The sequence below is a fragment of the Pteropus alecto genome, unplaced genomic scaffold (assembly GCF_000325575.1).
Source record: "Pteropus alecto unplaced genomic scaffold, ASM32557v1 scaffold113, whole genome shotgun sequence".
In the NCBI taxonomy this organism is placed as follows: domain Eukaryota; kingdom Metazoa; phylum Chordata; class Mammalia; order Chiroptera; family Pteropodidae; genus Pteropus; species Pteropus alecto.
This window is the reverse complement of record NW_006433949.1, coordinates 4,527,391-4,551,757: the sequence shown is the minus strand read 5'-3', so window position 1 is coordinate 4,551,757 and position 24,367 is coordinate 4,527,391. Positions and strand designations below refer to the sequence as shown.

The window sequence follows — 24,367 nt, the reverse complement described above, 5'->3', positions numbered from 1 at the left end:
CACAATTCTCATGAGATGTGTTGCATTTTCCTTCAGATGTCCTCTAAGCCCAAACCCCAACATACTTGGCTGTCTTAAAAGTGAACATCAGGAATAAACAATAGGATCTGGTCTACTGCCCCTGAGAAGTGGTCTGGGACTTAAGCATCTGGCCACCACCCCAGCCTGCCTGCTCTGGAATCACCAAAAGGTGGTAGCTTGAGTGTCCAGAATTGGTCACCATTTGCTCCATAGGAGAGCTGGCCAGCGTGTTTCCCAGAGCAGCCCGCTTCCAACCCAACGGACTTCCAGGTTCTCCTGAAGCAGAGTCTATAGACCTCCAGGGGTTTCTCACACATCACACAATAGTCTTGGGGAATCATTAACCTTGGATATCAAATCTATTAAATTATCCGAATTCTCCGAAAAAAAATAAGTCCTCAGAAATTAAAGTGCTCATATAGGGGGAGTTTTCAGGATGAAAACCAAAAAGTACATGACAACCTTAACATGCAATTTACTTTCCAATTCTAAAGAGTAATAAAAGAGCAGGAAAAAAATCAAAACATATTTAGACATAAGAAAATGATAAAAAGCAACATCAATAGAGCTAGATTAATAAAAACGTACATTATCACTTTTTCGCCAATTAACCCATTTTATAAGATACAACTCATCTCTGCTGAAAAAATACTTTAAACAGCCTCAGAGGACAAGCCCCAAATGTCAAGCTAACTTTATTACTTTATTACTAATGGAAATTCTGACCTGGGAATCCTACAATTAAGCTCTTAAAGCTTTGCCTTTACTATTAAACCCAATGAACTAGAATCATCACTACTATTATGGAAAAAAGCAATTTCTTTAGAAGGTGGGTCAAAAAGTGGGGCAGAGAAAGGGTTGAATTTAATTTTGTATCCTACTGGAAATCCTAATATTAATGTTTCATCGTCCCCCCCCCCCAAAAAAAACAGATCATGTGACAGCTATAGTATCTCAAAGAGTCCCAATACTCATTGTAAATATTCAGTTTTAACAGTCTTCTGTGTGGGTTGAAGGCTGGAGGGTTAAATGCACTCAGGCAAATGGGTGACTTCCTTTCTGATTTACATTAACAGCCCCAGATTAACAGTCTGCCAGCACCATCAGTTAGTTATTTTAAAGTATCAGCTACTTTCACAGTACTTTCTAAGAAGGGTCATTAGTCCAAATCAAAACGTGAGGAAAACTTACAGCAGGATATAAAATGCCTTAAAAGCAGTATAAGACCAAGGCAAAGAGAAGATGCTTATCTTTCAAAATGAAATGTAGCTTGATAAGTTCTCATGCCAAGATGGGAAGCCTGAATCACACTCATTTTGCTGAAGTCATTTAAAACTAAATGAAACATGTTTTGCCAGAAATACTGTTTCCCCAAAATAACTTCATACCACTGGAAAGAACATGAAGTGATTCAGTTGACCTCTGAGCCACAGGCAATGAATGCTGAAAAAGAATGAAAAACGGCAGCTGCCAAATGACAAGGACACAAAAAGCAAACACCAGAACCTGGTAAGACATGAGAGGCTGGCTCTGCACTGGTAAACATGCCAGCCAGGAACGCCCTGAACACTTTCCAAATACAGCAGGGAAGGGAGGGACCTACCTTTCAACAAATGTGTCATGAACTCTAACTGCCAAGACCAAAGAAGAGAAATGCACAGAATACAGAGAGAACAACAGTCTCGATATTTAATAACAGAATAAAAGCAATTCATTTAAATTCACTGAAAAAGTAAAATGCTCCAAGAGATCTTATATGAAAAATTTCTGACACCACTGTGAGAAAGACCGTGAAATTCCTTCAAAATGTTTAGGTCTAACACAGCAAATCTGACCAGTCTAGTCTGTCTACATTATGAAACACCAGTCACTGTGGATCCTTTCTTTAGAAAAACAAGACTTTTATTTTACAGCATTTCTCCCTCAAGACACGTCTCATAAAGTCTAAGGATTAAGCTTTAGAAAGAGAAAAATCCTAAGCAACACGGTTACAAAATGAACATTATTTGAAATATCACATGGCTTTAGGACTCATAGATCCATAAAAATGTTAGTGATAAATCTCATCATTTTTGAAGACGGTTCTTATGTGTGGGCTTGATCTTTAAAGGTTATTTGGTTTTCATTATTTGAAACATTTTTCATCTTCTTTGGCCCCTCAGTGTGTTGAGCTGTTAGAGCCTGCCACCTAGTGGTGATATGTACCGATAAGCAATATCAAGAAACACTGTAACTGGCCTTTTTGAAGAATGCCAAAGAATAACTAAATGAGAGGGGCAGAAGCCACAAAGATCACTTACACATATCATCCCTCATCATCCACGGGGTAATTAATTCACTGTAACCTAATACGTGCAACTGATTAATTTCAGGCATGACTAGATCTCTAAGTATTTTTGCCAATTTTAGGAGTACATTATAAGGTAATCAACTAACAATATTGGGATTTTTTCTTTAAGAAAGATAAAAAATTAAAAATAATCATTACTTTAATTAGGAGCTTTGGGTTAAATAAATTTATTGAAATTCAAAAGATCATTATATAGCCATAATAGAGAAAAAATACAATAACTAAGAAAAGCATTCTGCATATTACTAAGTAGAAAAGCAGAACACAAATACATGTCCACCATGATTTAAACTGAGCAAGAGTATGCCTGCATATGGATCATGAATAAAGGAATATATCAAATTAAAAGAGTTGTTAAAAGGTGGCATGACCCAGGGTAACTTAATACCTAGCAGAATGCCTAGATACAGAGCAGACAGTAAATGTTTGTTGAGTGAATAAATATGAGTTTTTAAGGTTCTTTCATATTGTTTTGCCATATTCTTCCCAATGAAAACACTGGCGCTCTGAAGGTTTCAGCCCGTCTTCAATGTAAACCAGTAAAGTTGAAGGATATAACCCCAGGTATGTTTTTTGGAAGACTCATGCAGCAGGATGCCATGTGAAGAGCATCTCATCAAATAAACAACACCTTATACTAACGTCTTAGACCCACAGTGCCCGTTAACATATCAGAGGACCCAAACAGTGCTACAAGGAAGAAATCCATTTATCTTAAGGAATATGGTCATTTCCCCAAACTCATTTGACTACAAAATTCTTTTTTCCACAGAACACATTAATTTTAGCACACAGGGGCAGATTTCAGAAGACGCAGAGGGGGATATAAGCCCTGACCCCAGTCTACAGGGGTGGCACAAAGATGTAATCCTGCAAAGTCTAGTACAGTAGCAGCAGCCTGGAGAAAGAAGGGAGGCCATCATCAGAAGAACATGTTTTTGGGAAACACTGACTTCAGAGATCTAACAACCAGTATCAATGAAAAGACTCCAAATACACTTTGAACCAGGGGTCCCCAATCCCCAGGCCATGGACCAGGACCAGTCCGTGGCCTGTTAGGAACCGGGCCACACAGCCAGAGGTGAGCAGCGGGCAAGTGAGCAATGCTTCATCTGTATTTGCAGCCATTCCCCAGCACTAGCATCACCACCTCAGCTCCACCTCAAATCATCAGGCATTAGATTCTCATCAGGCATTAGATCTCACAGGTCCCTAGCACCAAAAAAGTTAGGGACCGCTGCTTTAAATGTTATTCCACTTTTAATACTATGGACGTTAAGCAGCAGCCATGCTCTTAAATAATTCTTGATAATTCCAGCCTTCTTTCCAAGTGGTTCTTCTGAGACTCTTATGAGTAACTTATTTTTCCATAACATACCATCTTTTATCATAGTACAGTTTTCCATCTTCTATCCGGGCTTCAAATCTCTGCGCTGGAGACTCTGCAGGTGTGGCAGGCAAGTGTTCGGGAGAGGACGGGGATGCTGAGGAACCAAAGAGTTATTTCAATGGCTACGCATGTAACAAACGTGTGTCCACCAGCTAGCAAACATGCTTTAATTGAAATGATATTAAAAGGTGCTAAGAATTATGATCACCAAGTCCTTTCAATTGTAATACATGGGAATCCAATAAAATTCTTGTATAGTACATCTAACTTGATCCTTTAAGCAAACCTGTGAGGTAAGCAAGGGGAAGATTAACTTTACTGAACAGAGGAGAAACCTGAGGCTCAGGCAGGCTAAGGGATTTGCTCAAGGTCACCTAAAATAGTACTAAAACTCCAGTAACCATCAGAAGTGCAAGAATTAGGTAAATCTCTCTAAATTTATAAAGTGAAATAATTTTTAGGCATATTTATTACTAGATAGAGCAGACTATTTGGGAATGTACAGAGTCAAGCTAATATAGTGCTAATAACTATGGCAGGTTCAAATAATCTAAATTCACACACTTACTCGAACCCCTCCCCCATTCAGTCTTCATAACTGAGGACCTCTCTGTGGACCACAGCGGTCCTCGGGAGGAAATTATTTAAAGAAAGAAGAACCTTGTTTTCTTCCCTTGGTGAGTAGAGGGATATGTGAATAATCACAGTGCTTAAAACAAAACAAAAATGCCTTGCCAGTTCAGAATTCCATCTTACAGCCTAGCACTGACTCTCGAGTGCTGCTCGGGAAGGAACCACTGTGAAGACAGGGCCAGGCTCTTCTGCAAGCTGGAGCTGCCAGCAGCCTGCGTGTCCCTTCCCAGAGCCAGGCAATGAAATGCCACTGAAACAGCAGTGCCTAGTACTTAACTCCACAGAGCAAGGAATACTGAAAAATCCTTCTGGTTTCATTTTCAGAAATGGATGTATACTTAAATGTTATGGCTGCCAACACAGAAGGAAACCTTTACCAGCCAATCAATCAAATGTCTCTTTTACAATAAATTCTACGGAAAAGACAAAAATAATGAACACAGCAGGATTTAAAAAAATAATCAAGCAAGGGTGCACTTAAGGTTCCCTTCAATTTTCATGATGACTACTCTAAGGCAAATGATGTACATTTTATTTTGGGCAACAAGTCCCTGTCACGTATTCACATGCTTCTCCAACAACACGATAAAAGACTGCACAAATGTCAGTAATGTCAATGCACTTACCTGGTCTCTTGGGTGACTTAAGCTGTAAGAAGAACAACAACAAAAAATCTTAGAGACAATCATTTCAAATGCAACTTAAGGTGTCAAAGGTATCAGATTTAATAAGTAATGTGAACAAAGTAAAGCAGAAAACCACTGTAAGCCTAAACTTTCGAATAAATCAAAAAATCAAACTGTACCTTATTTAATGTTCTCAGATCCTCCATGATCTGTTCATCTGTTAACAAATAGTTTAGCTGGGGTGTTGAGAGTTAAAGGAATGTGTCTGAAGAATATGGTTTCCAAGCAAACAGAGATCAACAATATGGTACCAATATTTTAGAACTTACAAAGTGTGATTATGTTACATGAAAATTTTACAATAGCTTGCCTCTTAGAAGTTTTTGATTCTCTTATTAAGTGTCACGTGGTGCCAGGTATATAAAGGAATTTCACGCCCCAATCTTACAGTCTTCTATGATGAGAAGGCAGAATGAGATTCAATAGGTAACCACAATAATAGTGAGAGCACAGCATACAATAAAAGAATTTCATCCTGAACTTATAGTGCGCTTGTTCCAAAGATCTGAAGATTTCTGCATATAGACCATGGGGTTAATCTCCCTAGCAACTTAAATTCTCAGTTGTGAAGATAAAGGGACCTGAAGTTATGCCCTTTCCTGGTGGCAGACAAGTAACTGAACCATTTTGTGTAAATGGCTATTTATTATCTCCTCGAGAGGACAGAAATAATACTCCTCCATAAGTACTCTTCCCATTCTCGTTTTTATGAGTAAAAGGGCTTCTTTATGTCCGACTGAAATCTCATTTGCTTTAATTTAACAAGTTTACAACCCAGTTTTAGGGATACAGATAACTGAAACAAAATGCAGAAATTACTGTCTTCATTTTACAGGTGAAAAAATTAAGGGACGTGAAATTTTCAGTTGCCCTGAATCTCAGTTGCCTTGAGTATTAAAACCAGATTGAACTTTTAACACAAAGTATCTTTCCAAATAACTGCTCTCTATAAATCCCTCCCACTAAGAGCAGTAGCAACTGAAAACTCCAATAATAAAATAGCTGACCCTACATTCCAATCGAATATGACTATTTTCTGTAAGACAGTACCATGTATATTCTATCAAATGGGTAAGCAAAGGGTTTAGTAGTCTTAAGGAAAAACAGTGATCAAGGCTTGATGCAAATGGATATCAGGAGCAGGTTTTCTCCTCTTGTCTGGAATGGGGACAGGATCGTTTGGTCGCCTCCGCAACTTTCTGGTCATGATGGGTTTCACTTCCATAGAATCTGTGGCAAGAATGGAATGGGTAAATCTATCCAATTCCCACTGGAGTCAGTGACAATTTCTACAATATAAGAATACCTGCCCCACAGCCATCCAATCAGAACTGTTTTACTGGTACGTCTGGTCCACACATGGCTCAAACCAGATACCTTTAGAGAGAGGGTCTGTGCTTAGAAGATTCAGACCGGCTGGCCTAAGAACATCCCTCTCAGAAAGGCAGCCCAGCCCTGCAGTCTACCATTCCGACTGCTGCAGAAATTTCTCCAGCAACCTGAAAACCAGGGATTTTCTTCCTCTTCCCTCAAATTTAAAGAGGCCAGAGTCGTAGGCTCTTAGGACTGAGAGGAACTTTCGGGTCATCTCAGTGGACTAATCCTGCTGTTCCCACAGAGGGGGGGTGGACTGAAGCCCACCGGTATATAAGGCTCTTTTAGAGGCTAGTGGGCTCAGTGCCCACGCTTTTATATGAGATCATTTTGTAGCTACTTGGCTATCAAGAATGCTATAATGCTCAGGATAAAGGCCTCTTTCCATTCTTCTTGACTTCTCTCTACAGTATGACACTGGCTGCTAACTCTACTCACCTTAAAATCTCTCCTCCTCTGATCTGCCTCCTTGGGGTCCTTTTGGCTGGCTGCCCCTTAAAAACTGGTGATCTCTGGAGCCCAGTCAGCCTCAGCCTGTATCCCAATGACTCTCCAATCATCTATAGCTCCACCCACCCTTATGAATGGCAACCTATAGCCTACAACACCATATACTCTGCAGGTACCAAGCAAACTCATTTCTTCTGGTTTCACCTACCAAGGCTCCCTCCTCCCCAGTGTCTCGGGAGCATTGTCTTTCCATCCCTCCAAGCTAGAACAAAATCTGTCATCTGTGACTTGTCTTCCTTGACTCAGGCATCAAATCTACCAGATAATGGTAGTTCTTGGTAACTGCCTCTCAACTCCAACTCCTCATCATATCCTCACCTCCCTCAAAGTGATCTTTCTAAGACACAAATCAGATCATTTGCACCCCGCTCAAATATTTCAATGGCTTGCCACTCTCTACAGAATAAAGTCCAAGCCTCATTTCTGTTCTCCCTCACTTCACCTTTATTTGTGTGTGCTAGCTTTTAGCTATTCTGTTCCCCAAAAGGAACGTATTTTTTTATGCCTTCGAGCCTTTGCACTCTCTCTGTCCTCTCTGCCTAGCCTCTTCTTTTATGCCCAACAAACTCCTAAACAAAATCCCTCAAGAGCCAGCTCAACACTCCCCATTCTGTGACGGCTGCTATAGACAATAACCAGAGGATCTGTACAAACCTCTACTGCCAAGCGCCACACATTTTCCCCAGCAGACACTTGAATTCTACCCCAGCATGGAATCTGCCCCGACCTCAGTACCCCAACAGTAGGGATATCGCAGTTTCCAGTTGAACAACTAGATGAGGTCAAGCCTGATGATGAGATAGAGTCAACTTGTGATTATGCACACTATCAGCAGAGCAGACTGGATAGCCTTATAGAATTCAAATGTAGACCTTCTACTTCCACAAACTGTGGGATATCAGAGCATTTAATAAACGTGCATACAAAGTCTCAGTCATTTTTGCATGTTGATCTTAAGAATAGAAATGGGCAATACTGATTTTTTTCTCCTATAAAGGAATGGGGGTAAAATGATAAGAACTACAGGACTAATGAATATTCATAAAAGTGTACCTCGAAGTTGGGGTAGCTGGAAGGAAAAACACACAAGCACCTTTGGGGAAAAGGTAGAGTGGGGAGCCTTCTCCTTAAAAGAAATCTCTTGCCCTGTGCCAAGATGCCATCCTTTTCCATTTAACGGCCGGTGGGTCTGAATCCCTGCTGCAGCTGTGTGACCTAAGGCAGGCTACATAAGTATTCTGTCTCAAGTATGAAATGGAAATATCAATAATATTTCCCTTACAGGGTGTTATGAGGATTACATGAGATGATACATGTAAAGCCCTCAGCACAGTGCCTGCCAAAACAAGAGTTCAATCAATGCTAGTTTTTATTATCATACTTTCAGCCAAGAAAAAAACTGTACAAAAATCTTTTTAAAATGTCAAGGAGCAAAAAACTGAAATAGAAGTTACATATTGAAGACAACTGATGTCAACTGCATGGCTTTGCGACATTCAGACCTAATCTGGAAAACAGTGGGAAGGGTCTACGGCCACGCTACTTTGAACAAGCCCAATCCCGTCTGATCTCGGAAGCTAAGCAGGGTCGGGCCTGGATAGTACTTAGATGGGAGACCACCTGGGAAGACCAGGTGCTGTAGGCATAAGAAAATAAGGGATTGTAAACTGACATGGTCCTTGCAATCTGTGAGGTCAACCAAGGGTTGCCTCACCTAAAAATAGATAGGTAAATAGATAAATACATACATACATACATACAGTGGGAAGGGAGCCCACCCAACCCTAAAGAGCACCAAAGAAAAAGCATCTAGCACATGAACATCATAGAATGTTTTGTCCATCGAAGGTAGTGGCACTAGCCTGCCGGCTGCCTAGTTTGGTGGGGGTGGGGAAGGTGGGCAATACATGATGCAAACAAGTAAAGGTATAGCTAAAGATCCGGTAATAACCCAGTCCAATCATGGCCAATAAACCCAGAAAATCATAACTGCATCACTCACAAATCTGAAAATATAATTTCACCATTGAATGCAACGGTGAAAATCAATTAATTCATTAGCCTAGTCACAGCAATAACCTAATCAATTATATCCAAAAGACTACTTTGGCAGAAGATGCTCTGAAGAAGCCCCTAGAATTTATTAGCTTGTTCCTACCATGCATCCAGGAGAGATGATCAAGCAGGGAGCAGCACTGGCCAGTAGTCCAGGTGGAAGATGTGACTCAAGGGGAAGACCAACATGTAAGTATCACAGCCCCAAAACTACACAGTAAGATGATATCCTTAACTTACTTTGTTCCAGTCCCAGGTTTGCCTACTTGACTTCTAAGGTGGATTTTCATAGTGGAATGAGATACCCTGACCACCTGTGTCTGAGTCTGCTAAAGTTCTTACTATGTACTGGAAGCAACAGGCTGACAATTATAACATTGGTCTCCCGTGAATTTGGCCAATAGGAGTCCCAAAGGCCTCAATCTGGGTGCACTGACAAAAATCAAACTTCTGGAACTGAAACTTAGACCTTGGAGTGCGGCAGCCCTGGAGCAGGCGCCCAAGAAGGAAATCGGTATTCCTCTCAGACATGGTGCACCAAGCATGAAACACCTCTAACAGGCTTACATCAGAGCCTCCCTGATCCAGATGACTCCTGTAGGATTGCTTCAGTTCAGTGGGGATACTATTTGCAGGATCTAACTGAACATCTAGCAATTAAACTAGGGAGCACATATGATAGAAAACACTGAACAAGCACCAAGACTAGGTACACAGCTCTCCTCCAAACCATCTCATATACACAACCTTTAACTATAAACCCTAATGCTCCACTCACCAGGAAGGAGGGTGTGAATGGCCAAGCCTGACAAGCACGGGCATTCCCCAGGCAGCACTGGGCATGCCAGTTAAGAAATGGGAGTACGTGGTATATACGGTGTATGCGTAGTCTTTACAGCCTAGTCCCTATAGAAAGATATTCCGGATAACGTTAATTATCCACAATTAACATACAATTACCATTCACTGGCTAGCCTTTTGTTCTGCACTTCTCTATGCCAATGCATTCACTCCAAGAGCTCACCTGCCACAGTGTGCCAACCACTGCAGTAAAAGCTTTATTCTAACACACTTCAACCATTAAAACAAACTCATACTTGTTCAGCTATTTAGAAAAACTAATTGTAGTGACTCAAAGGAACATCCTCAAGAAAAAGGAAGAAAAGCTACCACAGAATAAACACTAGTAGACTGGCAACTACTCCCAAAGCAGGGGCAGTGCAACACGGGGCCAGACCAGAACAAACGCCAGCGCACTTCATACCCCTCTCTAGTGGGTGGCTGGCTCATCGGCACCATAGATCAACAGTGCAGTGGCAATCGCAAATGGGTGCCTGGAGGAGGTGGGTGGAGGGAAGGTGAGACAATCAAGGCCAGGTCTTTGGAGGCCAAACCAGAATAGGAACAAAGAGACCAATCTCCATTAGGCCGAAGTTGCCCATCAGTCAGGGATGGCTTTTAGAGATTGAACCAATTGAACCCCCTCCTCTGCAACCTCTACGCTAAACAACCTGGATTCCACAATGGCAGCATCAGAAAAGAACACCCTGGAGAGACACCCACTCCACTAAAAATCCCGGTCACCTCTTCTATTCTCCCTCCCCAGATATCTGCATGGGAATCTCTTTTGAACTTGACTTCCAAGGTTCCCTGCTCATTGGTATGTTACACAGTGTGTAAAACTTACCGCTCCTACATCAGAACCACCACACATCCCTTAAAGGTTTTACACCTACATCAATAAACCACATATACCTTCAAGATTTTATAATCAGTGAAAACAAGCCTGTCAGCGTCTCCCTTTCTCTCAACACTGCCACACAGTGGGGTAGACACAGAAACTGTGTCAGTCTTGTAACACAGCCCCTTGAGGACACAGACCTTCGATATTAGCCTCATTCTATGAGTCACTTAGAATCACATGGATCCATGGTATATGTAGGAAGTGTGTATAATGTGGTAGTTAAGAAAAAAACACTTGGAATCAGACAAATTCTGGCTTAACTACTATCTCAATGGGGGCACTTTGAGCAAATGGCTGTTTCTCTGAGCCTCCTTTGCCAAGTCAAGTCACAGGGAGCTGCAGGAACTGAATCATGTTACAACGTCCCAGTCCTTAAGTGCTGACTGTGCGCCAGCGGCTCTTGAAAGCACCTTATAGGCACTATCTCAACTCATCCTTACACCAACCCTCCCTGGTAGGTTCTGTTATCTCTTTGCCAAACGAGAAAACCCCACCACAGAAGTAAGTTCCTGACAGGGCTAGGATTCACCCTCATCTATCAGCCTATAGAGACAGCTCTAATATTTTTATATAATACCTGGCTTAATGTAAGTACTCAGGAAACAGAACTCCTAGTTTGATATTATAATTATTCCATGGCTCCAGCTATGAATCTAGTATCTTCTAAAGAAAATTCATAGGCTTTACTGAGGTTGTGAATAGCTTCAACAGGGGCCTGAGGGTTGGAGGAAGCCCCTGGTGGGGCAAGAACTTGCAAAAGAAGATGCAGTAGCAGTTAGTGGGCTGTTGGGAGAAAAAAGGCAGCTGTCCCAAAGACAGGAAGAGGGAAAATGAATTAACAATGATAAAGCTCCCCACATTTTAAATCTCATTAAATCCTCATTGATTATTTGGGTTTCTTATAACCTTGGCCTCCACTGCAGAGAAAACTCACTCTCAGGTAATAATTCTACCTATAAACTCTGTTCGAAGTACGGTCTGACCAGCAGTCCCGGGAGGTGCTTAGATGCAGGATCTTGGGCTCCACTCCAGACCCCTGAAGCAGAATCTGCATTTTATCAAGACCTCAGGTGACTCATACACATTCAGACTGGGAGAGCACTGACCTAGCACCTAGGTTCTTTAACGACAGTACACCTTTCCACCTGCATGACCCAGATGCCACAAGTTCTCCACAAGTGATGAGATCCTCCCACTAATTCTCATGGAGGTCTGTAAATGCTCTAAGTCCTGTTTGGACTGAGCAGGTCACCGGATACAACCATTTCAATAATTTATTTGAAGTAAGCCTCTCATTAAGTCTCTTATTCAACTTTGTTTTTCAAGAGATCTCCATGCTGAACCAGAAAAGGAATTTAAGAAATCTATTTTCTGGGCAGAGCTAGGCAACACTGATGTCGGGCATCAATCCACAAAGGTGAAGTCAGTCACTCGATGATCAGAATGAAATCAGGCTTTTAATCCACTACCATAGCAGCACCATCTGTGGTATTGCTAATTATCCTTCTAGCTCCAGTGCCTTTTCTTTCAACACTCTATCATGACCTTGGCAGTGCTCTCCAACCGAGGGTACCAAATGGCCTGAGGAAGGACATCGGCACCTTTAATGCCCATGGCTAGCTCTGAGCACTTCTGTCATCTATTTTACTGCATTACAAATTATTTTCCTGCATTTATTTATCTTTTCTACCCTGGCAGGCTCAGTCTCAAGTCACTGAGGATGCCTCCTGTCCCAGTTAAGATTCTGGCTGTAAAACTGCCTGGCCAAACAATGTCTATTGCTTGTCAATAATTCGGATGCCAAATCACAGGTAAGGTGATATCTTTCCCTGCAGATGGAAAGTGAGCAGCTATAAACAGACAATATTTCCCCCTAGCCTAATGAAGGCTCCCAAACATCTGGTGGCTCTAGCAGAGAGCGATGAGGCATCAATGCCAGCCACAGCCACCGTCAGAGAAAACGGCGTGTAGGTCAGAAAACAGGCAGGCAGACTGGTACCAAACTAGGTACTGCAGCGTTTGCAGTCTAATTAAAAAAGCATTTTAACAAGAACGAGATGGTGCTGTCTAAAGATGCTATTTTAGCATCCATTCTCACCCAAGAAACATTTCTGAGCTGCTTTCAGAGGTCTTCAAGGAATAAATTCCTTTTGCCAAGTCTCTCAGTGAGGAAGCTAGCAGAGATTTTTCAAGAGTCAGACTCCTACTTGAGACACAACCACATCTTCATTGGTGTATCATGGGGATTGGAGCTAGAAGTTTGTGTCAATTGGGGAGGCCATGATGGTTCACAGCACCAGAAATACAGATGGGGAAACGCAGCTCTTAACTCTTCCTTTTAGTTTCAAAATTGACCCCAAGGACTTACATAAAAGCAATGCATTTCCTACGGACCCCTACTCAGGCATGCCAGAGCCTCAGTACCTCCGGAATATGATTATAAAAGTTAAATCATGGGGTTGTGCAGGAGGCATATCCAAGTGACCGACTCAGCACTGACTTTCCTTATGGTATTTGCTGATGGAAATTCTGCCAAGTTCCAAAATAGCTAGTTCAAGCCAATTCTCGTCCTGTGTCCCTCTAGGATTCATCAGTCCACATATGGCAACAGAAGAGTCGGCCCATATTGCTTCTCTTCACAACCTGCCGACTTCCCATAGGTGGATTACTAAATCCTGAAGGGAAGGGAGGGACTGGCTCTGAGTCAAAGGAGCTTTACCATCTTTACAGAAGAGTTCAGTTTAGCTACCCCTGCTGAAATTGTATCAACTCTTCCTAAAGTGTTCACAGTAACATCTGGGAGAAGAGCTCTAATAGCATAGATGATGCAGCCAAAAGCCTTTGTTCTCACATCTAGGTCAAAGGAAGACAAGGTCTTTTCTGTAATCAAGGCAGACTGAACAAAACAAAACAGAGGGACATAGGTAAGTAATTTGTGAACATAACCAAGACACGAATGGCAGCTGACCCAAGAATTAAATAAAGCATAAGCCAGAGGTTGCAGTTACTATTACAGGTCTACCATTTACTGAGTACCTGTCATGGACAGGGCACTATACTAGGCACTCATATTTCTAGCCACAATCCTGTGAGATAGGGTATGATCAGCCCATTTTATAGAGGGTTAAATAGGCTCAGAGAGGTTAAGTAGCTTGACTAAAGTCACACAGCCAGTATAAGACAGAACTAGAACTCTGATCTGTCATGTCAAAGCCCACTTTCCTTTCAGCTTGCTTTACTCTCATGAGGAACCAGGATGTAAGACAGAAGGAGTAACTAGAACGCCCCCCAGACACTCCCGTCAGAGCTCCCATACCTGCTGGTGCTTTCATACCTCCAGTCAGCTCCATAGTTAGCTTTTCATTTTCAATCATTTTCTTCTTTTCTTCTAATTCAGCAATCAAGTTCTCTTTCAGCTCAACCTTCTTGTCTTCAAATTCTTTCACTGCTGCCTTCTTTTCTTTAATGTAATTTCTTTCCACTTGTTCAGTCTGAGCAAAAGAGAAACAAAGGCTAGAGGTACATGGCCCTGGCAAACCAAGGCTCCGACTTGAAGTCTGGCTCTGCACTCAAGGGCAAAGAAAATACCTTGACTAGAAATATGAGAAATAGTTGCACTCATACACTTGTAGTCACAGGGTGTCTGGGAGCCAGTTTTCCAATGAATGCATAAAACTGAACCACAGCATGTCTGCTTGTTTCTGTGAATATACCTCACTTGCTACTCAGGTACATCCTCTCTTCTCCATCTAATGTTTTATGGCTTGTATGTTAAAATAGAATGTAAATTTCTCTAAAATAGTAAATAAACCCTTTTAAAGACAAAATTTCAAAGAAAAATTAGTTCATTCCAGATGATACATCTATAATTGAAATTAAGCATAAACAACTGAATCACAATGGCATGTTACCATATTTTTTGGTACTTACAGTAAGATAAAGAGTAGAAGACCATTTATTAGATATCTGAACCCCAAAGTATTTAAACACTGAAATTATACGAAATAAAAATTGCAAAAGCACCCATTTTCTAAATCTCACCACTGCATTAAGTGAAGAAGCAGAGGCTTTATGATGGGCTATGGCTGTGGATCGTGCAATCCTTCAGGCTGTGACCATGTGTGCTGCACTGACTTCAATACTAAAATGGTTTTCAATAATGTGGCTCTGATAAACCATGATGTTTTCACATTCATAGGTGGCTCTGACAAACTCATGACCACACAACACACACACACACACACCATCCCAGGAACAGTATATCATTCAAGATTCAGGCTGTCATCTCTGTACCAAAGCACTATGTCTCACACAGAACCAGCACTCATAAGTCTGCTGAATGAAAGGAAAAATTTTAAATCCATCTTTCCTACTGACCTAGAGAGTTTCGGCTTAAAACTGAACTGTTGAGTCAATTCAGAAACTGGGCTGTTCTGAGTATATAACAAATTATTAGCCCATTATAATTCAGACATACTACCAAATGGCTTTAATGTGAGATCAAAGTCAACAAAAAGCAGTGAGGGGTGAGTGTTCCCTAATCCTCTGTGATAAGGACAGGGTGCCCAACAAACAAATGAATAGAGGGAATTTCTGAGACCAAATGTCTTTTAGTCAAACAGAATAGTGATTGAAGACTTCCAGCTGGGGGCTTCCCAACTATCTGTTTGGTGACAGAAGGAAAGGCTACCGACTGGGTAAGCAAGATTCCAATCTCAGAAAGGGCCTGCAAACCCAGAACATACATGGTACTTACTTCCAGCTGGAGGAAGAGTTCTGAAAGAGATAAAATGTGCAATTAGATTCGCTAGGCTGTGTCACCTTTCTAGACAGTATGTTAGGATTCATTTAGAAGCAGTAATTGCTTTCTGGAAGCACGGTTACCCAGAGCAAATGTTTTCATCAGCAAAGTGCTGATATACATGAAGGGGAAGGATGCAAGAAGCACTCAAGTCTAGTTAAAAGTTGGCCCTGAACATAATCAGCTCTGGTGGTTCTGCCCAAGGGCAAAAACAAGCAGCAGGAACCAAACTACCCTGACAAAATAAAAATAAAAGTGACCCCTTCTTTCACTCAAAACATACCCTCTAACAGTTCCACAGGGCAGAATGGGTCAGGAAGTAACAGTGCACTTACTCCAGAAGCAGAGTCAACACTGATGTCTCTACAGCGTTCTACGAAGGGCTCTGCGTGGTAAGGATGGACATTCCCCAAGAATTTAGAGGGCAGAGGTTCTGAACCCTCCTGGGCTTTCCTCTCAGGCCACCAAGCCTATGCTCGTACCCATGTCTCCACCAGCAATGCCCTCTGGTCTCTCAACGCATTTCCAAGTTTCAGATTCAATGCAGCCTCCTTTGTGAGGCCTTTCCTGAGGACCCTTCACTCACCAACCTCATCCCAGAAAGCTAAAAGTATCCACCCCACCGTACTGAACAGGTTATTTAGCCCTGTGTGCCGGGAGATTAGCTGTTTACCCATCAGCCTCTCCCCACTGCTAGATTGTAACCCCCTCTGTACATCCAGGTCTTGGAACAAAATAGCTCCACGGCTTCTTTCCTGGGTGACAGTGTGGCTGCTGTATACGGTCCACAAAGATTGCTGGTGGACCAACATCTCCAGCGGATGCTGTTCACATTTCACTGTAGTCTCCTTTGCAAACCTAATAAAACCAATGGATCCATTCCTTCATTTAAAAAAAAAAAAAAAAAGCACATATGCACATCCACACACACTTCATAAGATTTTGAGAGTTTCAAGGACTCCAGATTAAGAATCCAGAAGTCAAATAACAGTTACTGAATGAAAATATTAATTGAGGAAAGGGACAAGCCACTCATTATTTTCTAACCCCCAGAAGCCCTGGTCACAGTGGCACTGGGAATCTCTGGGCACATGAACCCAGGCACACTCAGCCCAACATGCTCGCTCCTGACTGCTTCCGATTAAACCACGCACGAACAGCCCAGACAGCTGAAGTTTGTGCCATTCTGAGAAATCACACCTGCACCAAGTCAAACTGGCAATTAGCACTCAGAGTTGGTAGTGGTTGTTTTAGTTAAAGCAGCCAGACAACAGCCACAACTAAAGCAGGTGGATTATCTCTGCAAGAAATGTGCTCTTTAAAGCTCAAAATGTGACTGATTTTAGGAACTCTTTTGCATCTTATAGGGGCGGGGTAGGGAGGGAGGTATGAATAATCACATCAGGACAGGATTAAGTAAGGAAAAACAACTTAATATTCACCCTGTAGTTCTAGTTTAAGAAAAATGGCTCACATCAATATTCTTTCCTTATATCTTAAACCAATTCCATGAGGTAGGTTTTTCTCTACAGAAGGGGAAACTGAGGCTCCAAGAGCAAACTCCTGTTTAAAGGTATAAAATCTAAAGTGACAGAAGACCTGGAACTAGGACCTCACCTTATACCTCCTTTCCCTGCTAAAAGGGAACTCCAAGAAGAGGGATGAGGATTTTAAAGATATCTCCAGGAGATACCTCAGGAACTCGGACTGGAGTTGGGGTAACCATAGGGGCAGACAGAATGTAGCTGGGCAGGAGGCTAATGGATATTTAAACTGCTATTTCCATCTTCCCAGCACCCCTCACACCCTTTAGCTCCTCGTCTATCTGTTGGTATACACTGGACATCTACAAACTGGAGGAGAGAAGGAAGGGTTCCATTGATAGACAACTGGAAAGTCACTGGATCAGAAAGGTGGAGTGCAGCAGCCTGGGGGCGGGGGGCACCCAGACCTCATTTTAAAACCCAACATTACTTTCACCACTGCAGGAACAAACACCATACTGGCACTCAAAATGCTGGCTGATGAGGAGCTTCAAATTTTAACACTTACACAGGTTTCCCATAAGCACAGGAAACTGTGTTTACACACTTTAAATAATCATCACGTCTTATTTTTTGCATGATTTTCTATTTAACTCATAATGTTCCTTCATTTATACATTTGGCTATCTTCTGTTAATGAAACAGTGAATTTCTTTAAGTCAAGAACGATGTATTACACTACTTTATACTGCTTACAGAGCTAAGAAGTAGCAGATGCTCAATACATTTTTGTTGAATGAATACATTTACTGTATGCTACAAACCAAAAGCATACTTTTTCTCTAAATGCTTATAATACAACACTTGAAAAAACAAAGAGGATACCCCTTGCTCTCAGAGCACAAAATACCAGAAGTAGCAAACTCAAACCAGGAGTGAAAGTATCTACAATCCTTTTCCATGTCAGCTCCTTTAATCATCCATTAAGCCAGCCACAGAGACATGAGAATGTGCAAGATGACTCCTGGGGCATCAGAGAGGATAACCTAACTACAAGGAGCCACCACTAACAACCTCGTCTACTGGCCATCCATTAGCCACTGGAATAAAGACAAACCAGTTTTATATAAGTGAACCTCTGAAGTCTCTCTTCCCTAAAATTCTCCTCCCAATGAGGTATTCGAGATACATTTTGAAGACTAGCTCTTTTGGTCACGTTACACTGATGACTGGCAAAAGGAGGAAAAACTGAAGATGATTTATTTCCATTTAAGATAAAGCCTTACCTGCATTTCGTATCCTCTCTTTATACTGCTGATCTAGTTTTTTCATCCTCTTCTGATATTCCTGTAATGTACCTGATTTTGAGATTTACAAAATAAAAAGTTACTTTAAAGTTCTGCTTTCCATTTTGGTTCCTAAAATTATTTTCTAGTACCAACAGTGACTGTCTCAGTAACATCAGAATGAAACACAAACCAAAGAAAGGCATACAGAACTAACTGGACTATGGCTCTCAACCAAGACACAGAGTAGAAATCAACCCAACCTAGTGGATTAAGACTAGTGAGAGGGAAGAGAAAGATGCAGGCATCCTCAAGTGATTCTTATTCCCTGCTGCTACAGTTTGAGTCAATGGACTTCTTTCCTGGAAAAACCTCATTCTCTTTCTGTAAGGTCTAGATCAATGCTGTCCAACAGAACTTTCTCTGCAATGATGGAAATGTCCTACATTGCGCTAATATAGCAGCCACTAGTCCCATGTGGTTACTGAGCACTTGAAATGTGGCTAGTGCAATTGATAAACTGAACTATTAATTTTATTTAAATTTAAAGTCACAAGTGGCTACTGACAATACTGGATAGCTCAGGTATAGATTCTTACTGAACCTTTACTCATTTCATTGCTAATTATGAGAGGCCCAATTACTGTGGGAAGTGTTTCCTGATCATAATGCTTTAGTAGGATATTTGAATGGCATCTTTTTCAAAATCTCTCACTCGACCATGCCTTACAGAGTTGCTCAAGTGGAATGTCTTTCTGTGGCAATACTTCTACGACCATGAAGAGAAAAAATAAAAACAAAACAAAGATGTATGACTGCAATTCATGGGAACATTTTTCACTATTAAGCAGAAATCAATAGAGGATGGGCTAGGCCAAGCAATAAAATACTTGGTGGAAAAGTTGTTTCATTGATGAGAGACTCCACAAAATGAAGCCGGAGCTAATGGCAGCAGCTAAGTGTCCCTGAGTTCTCACAGTGTGCCCAACAGTGCTAGTCAGTCCTGGTACATGATCTCATCTACTTTCCTTTTCTTCGTTTTGCAGACCAGAAAACGAAGCAAGAGAAGTGATGTGTCCAGGGTCAAATTTCTAGAGAGCAGTGAAGTTGGGATCAAACTCATGATGGGACTAAAGAGCCTGTGCGCTCAACCCCCGTGCTGATATGCATTTAACAGGAAATAGCATTTGACAAGATACAATCCACTTTTAACTTACCAAGGTTAAAAGAGAAAACATCATAAGGATAACCTATGGTTCATTAGCATTTATTTAAAAATAGTACAATTTTCTTATTTTTTGCTAACATCGCTCCTAAAAATATCTAGCTTTAGGGAGAGTGATTTTCAGTTCATGCTCTACAGAAGGCCCTAAGTGAAATTACAAAATAGTTTGAAAATCATCACTTTACTGGCAGAAGTAGCAAAATGTATACCGGGACAGCTAATATCAGCCCCACCAAATTTTAAATCACTCCCAAAGAGAAATAAAATACACACGTTTCAAAGGTTTGTAATATTAAGAGGTATATTTAGAAATGAAGGATTAAATCATATACCAACCTTCCTGCAGCTGCTGCAACTGTCTCTTGAGAGAAGCCAGTTTATCCTGATACATCCTACAAAAAAAAAAAGCCACACTGAGAGACAAAAACATTCAATACTCAATTCCAAAATAATCTACACACAGAAATTACCTGAGCTGTTATAGGAATGTCAGCAATGTCCTTTAGGAGAGAGAGAAAACTAAAGTCTGTCAGATGGTATAAAATGTACCAGCAGCTAAAAGGATCAGAAAGGAACAGGGATTCTAGGTTTCTTGAATCATATCTCAATTTTTAAGATTCTATGTTATCCCACCTTTAGAGAATCAGTCTAAAATCTACAAAGATGAGGATATGCAGATTTTAATAAATAAGTGACAGTGACAAACAGGCAAGAACATATAAAGAAAAACTGAAAATGTGGCACCATTTTCTTCTGGATTTAGAAGCATAAGTAACACACACCCACACGCACAAATGTAGGTAAGGCATTAGACACAGTTCTTATATCAACTCTACAATTAGATTATAAATTCAAAAAGAGTAAGATTAGCATGTTTTTCTATGTAGATAACATAGCTGTGTAAGCACTAAGTTAATAAACCTTCATGTCATTTTTAAAACACTACTCTTTTAGGATCAGAGAAATAATAGTAATTCAGTAACAGAAGTTAAAATGCATAATTTATTTGCAGCCACAGCTGGATAATACACAGCGCACACAAAGCAAAAGAACCTGGCGTGTTATTTTTTTCCCCCAACACCAAATGGATTATAGGCAATTATACACTCTGGCAAGTCTATTTGAATGGTGGATTCCACACATAAATCACATTTCAGCAATATTTTTGCTTCTACCTGAAAAACATTCCCAATTTCACAGCGAAACAAGATTTACAACTTGAAAGTAAAACACTAACAAATAACAGACACAATAGTCTTCTGATTTGTCAAGTAAAGGCTACAAATACAATCCAACTACCTACAGGTTGAAGAAGGAGGCAGAATCTGAGAATTACTCAGGTCTGATTCTTTTAGGGAAAATTCTGATGCACTATCAATGCTCATTTTCAATCAGAGAAGGCATTTGATTTTAATCAAAATTATTTTATATATCATCAAAAATTAAGGGGCATATTCAATTAAAAGGCAGTCCCTAAAGAATGCTTAAACTTATCAAGTATAAGAAGGAACAAGTGTGTATACTGCACACAAGAAGTCAGTACTTGGAGCCCAGTGTGTTAAATTTTCCACCACAATGAGTATACCAGACAATGCCTTTGAATTCTGAATCTGTCTTTGAAAGGGAATATTAACAGATTGAAGAAGTAAATAGCAACAGAAAATTCAGATTTGGGAAAAGTACAGGTATGTGAAAATACATTTCAGATAGGTCAAAATAAATCGGTAAAAAGCCTTGAGAAATATTTTTTTTAAAAAATGCAGTTTCAAGGATGAAGCTGTGAGAAAAATCACATGAATTATTAAAGTAATCCTTTCTTCGGCACTACCCAGATTTAGCTGAATTACCCCTTGGGGTCCCAAAGCTTGAAAAGAATGTCAGAATCCAGAGGATGGTCATAAAAACATTTGCAAATAAGACCTATAAGGAAAGAAATGTGGACTGCCTATAAAATTCCAAAAGTCAAATCAAGAAGAGCAAAATACAATCAACAAGTACTTCCTGTGTATGTGTGTGTGTGTGTGTGTGTGTATGTGTGTGTATGTGTGTGTGTATGTATGTGTGTGTATATACATATATATATATAAAATTCAGTCTCGCACCTGTGTTTATAACAGTGAGTGGTTTTAATTCCTCTGGGCATATTTAGTTGAAGACGATGAGAAGGCATGGGTGTGGATGTATGATAAGTGGAAAGGGCACTGGACCAGGAGTCCTACTCTCCTATCCTGGTCTCCCCCAGCTCTCTAGGAATCTAACTCACCATCTAGCTTGTAATCAGTGTTTGGTGGGGTCACACCCATTTGAGAACCTAGCGGCTGTGAAACACCATTTGCTCTGACCAGTGGTTTTCACATATAAAAAATGATAATAAAGTGGGAACGGTTCTCTCCTGTTACATGGCCTTATTCTTCTGAGATCATTCCTCAAGGTTCTTCTTAACTTCCCCTCAAAAGATTCTTATAACAGGAGGACTGTTTAAATGTGACAAATTTTCAGAGGGGACTGGTACATATATATATATACGTACATATATATATATATGTGTATATATATGTATGTATGTTTATATGTAAACATATATACATACATATATATATACACACATATATATACACATATATATATATTATATAGTCTTTGGGAACACTAAAGCCATACACACAAGGTCACTATAAAGATTTCCTTGTCAATTCTGCATTCCAAAAAAGAAATCTAAAAGTCATACTCACTGTTCTTTCATTTCTACATAGTCCTCTTCATCATGCTTTGCCAGGTCAGTTTCGCTAGCATCTTCGGTGTCTAAGTAAAATCAGAGAAGGGTTTGTTAAAATCATAATTCATAGAGTTGGTATCACCTGACACAGTGACACTTTAAATAAACTTCTATATAATGAAGTTCTACTCAGTGCAGGCCTGTGTAAAGCCACCAATGAAAAATATTACGGTTACTTCAAAAAAGAAAATGCCATTTTCCACGTATATGCAGTCAGATTTATGCAAAGAGCTTGTCCTTATCAGAAGTGCAGCCAGAGAACAGGGTGCATCAGACACTGGCAGTTACAATCAAGGCTGCTACTTCTGGAGAAGCAGCACTGGCAGTTCAGGAACAGATATGAGTGTAACACTGGAAAACTAGGCAGGCAAGCCGTGATCACTAATCCAAAAGCAACTTAATACGTACATACTCTTCTGGTATATGCCCAGTTTGAACCCTTAACAGATTTTTACCTCTCATCTATACAAAGGAATCCAAATCAATGAACCGAACTCTAATAATTAAAATATTTTCAAAGTTACAACTAAAATGAGACAAGATAATCAAATGGAAACTGTTTCAGAACATTTTAAACATTGTTCTTAGGATAAGCAAATGGCTGGAGCGTCTACATAATTTCAACAACTCTAAAGGAGAAAAAATTCAGTTTTGACTTCACTGCTCCCCCTTGTGAGCATGAAAAGCAGTACAAGCGAAAAATGATTCGCATTCAAAATTCTGGTTAAGCCTTGTCTTCAAATATAATTTAACCAAATGCAATTAGTTCCTTCAACTTTATATTTGCATATGCAGCTGCCTTTATAAAGGCTGTTACAAGGTCAATTCTCCACAAACCCTTCTCTCTTTCAGCGTTCCTGCGATGTGCCAGCCACCGTACATGGCACTTGGGGAACTCAGACGAATAAAACATACTTCACATTCTAGGCAGCTGGTCTAGCCTTTTGCTCCACAGCTCTATGTTGTGCCAAAAATATTCCACCCATATATATTGGTCTCCATCTCCTCTTTCTTCTGCCTTGTCCTTTATGTTCATCTCTCTCCTCCTCCAGCCACCTCCTTCCTCAATCCCTCTAAAAGTGTTTCTCACGCTTGCCAAACTGTAAAGCCCAGTTTGAAAAGCAAAGCCCTGAGAGGCAGGAATGATAATGCCAATAGCATGGAACTTAAAACACACCACCTGGGCACTGTTAAGCAAATCCCCACCTTCCATCTATGCCTGTTTTCTCCGGTGGTGGAAACATCTCCAGAGTACCAGGCTTTAAAGTACCAGCACAATACTTCATGGATTGTCTCATTTATAGTCCTCGCACCTACGCTGGGAGGCCCTATTACAAGTTGGGGAAACTGAGGCTCGTAACCTTAAGTTGTCTCAAGTCAACAGCCGGGTTAAGCGAGTCAAATTTAGACCTAGCTCTGATTCTAGGTCCCATTCTTTTAGCCAACTTGTGCGGCACTGCCCAAAGCAGGGCTGGCTAAAGCATTTCCTCGGAGTAGGGGGTAAAGAGTAGAAGGCGGGGGGGATGGGAAAGCAACTTGGGAAATAGGAAGCCAAACTGGGTTTTACTCTAATCCTCTCAGGAACTAAAAAAGCAAGGGTATTCAATGGAAGGCTTTCTCATTCCAACCAGTGAAGATCTGAGGCTCAACCAGAGACGGTGGGGGGGGAGAGGGGTAACTGTGACAACAGCTCCCTAAGTCCCTCCTTCCCATAACCGTAGGGTACAACGTACTCAGAGCTTCCCTTTGCCCTGCACAGGTTGGGGTAACTTCCCGGAGGCGCGCTCCTTCCAGCGGCCCCTCCGGCCAGCCCAGAGGTCGCTCCGCCCCCCTCCCATACAGCTCCATCCCCTCCCAGAGCGGTCCCACCCCCCGCCCCGGGCTGCCCAACGAGCTAAAGGACGCGCCTTCGTCCGACTCGCGGCCCCGGCAGCTGCGCTCGTCGTCCTCGGCGCTCTCCCGCTCTTCGTCCTCCTCAGGGTAATACTCCGGCGCCGGCGGGGGTCCCGCCGGGGGCGGCGCGGGGCCAACA

The 24,367-nt window shown here is 41.2% G+C and overlaps 1 protein-coding gene and 1 pseudogene across 1 annotated transcript in view; one reads left to right on the top strand and one right to left on the bottom strand.

Moving 5' to 3' along the window:
* The window catches only part of SUDS3 (SDS3 homolog, SIN3A corepressor complex component), an 86,615-nt gene that overhangs the window by 7,959 nt on the left and 54,289 nt on the right, over nt 1-24,367 (bottom strand). Inside the window, exons 4-13 of the mRNA XM_015586780.2 lie at nt 24,243-24,365; nt 22,292-22,361; nt 19,896-19,951; nt 18,335-18,406; nt 15,520-15,539; nt 14,098-14,254; nt 6,215-6,310; nt 5,200-5,261; nt 5,021-5,042; nt 3,750-3,855 (exon numbers count right to left, since the gene is read on the bottom strand). Coding sequence (XP_015442266.1) covers nt 3,750-3,855; nt 5,021-5,042; nt 5,200-5,261; nt 6,215-6,310; nt 14,098-14,254; nt 15,520-15,539; nt 18,335-18,406; nt 19,896-19,951; nt 22,292-22,361; nt 24,243-24,365 — 784 coding nt within the window. The remainder of the gene's footprint in view (nt 1-3,749; nt 3,856-5,020; nt 5,043-5,199; nt 5,262-6,214; nt 6,311-14,097; nt 14,255-15,519; nt 15,540-18,334; nt 18,407-19,895; nt 19,952-22,291; nt 22,362-24,242; nt 24,366-24,367) is intronic.
* On the top strand, nt 8,491-8,609 carry LOC112477280 (annotated as a pseudogene).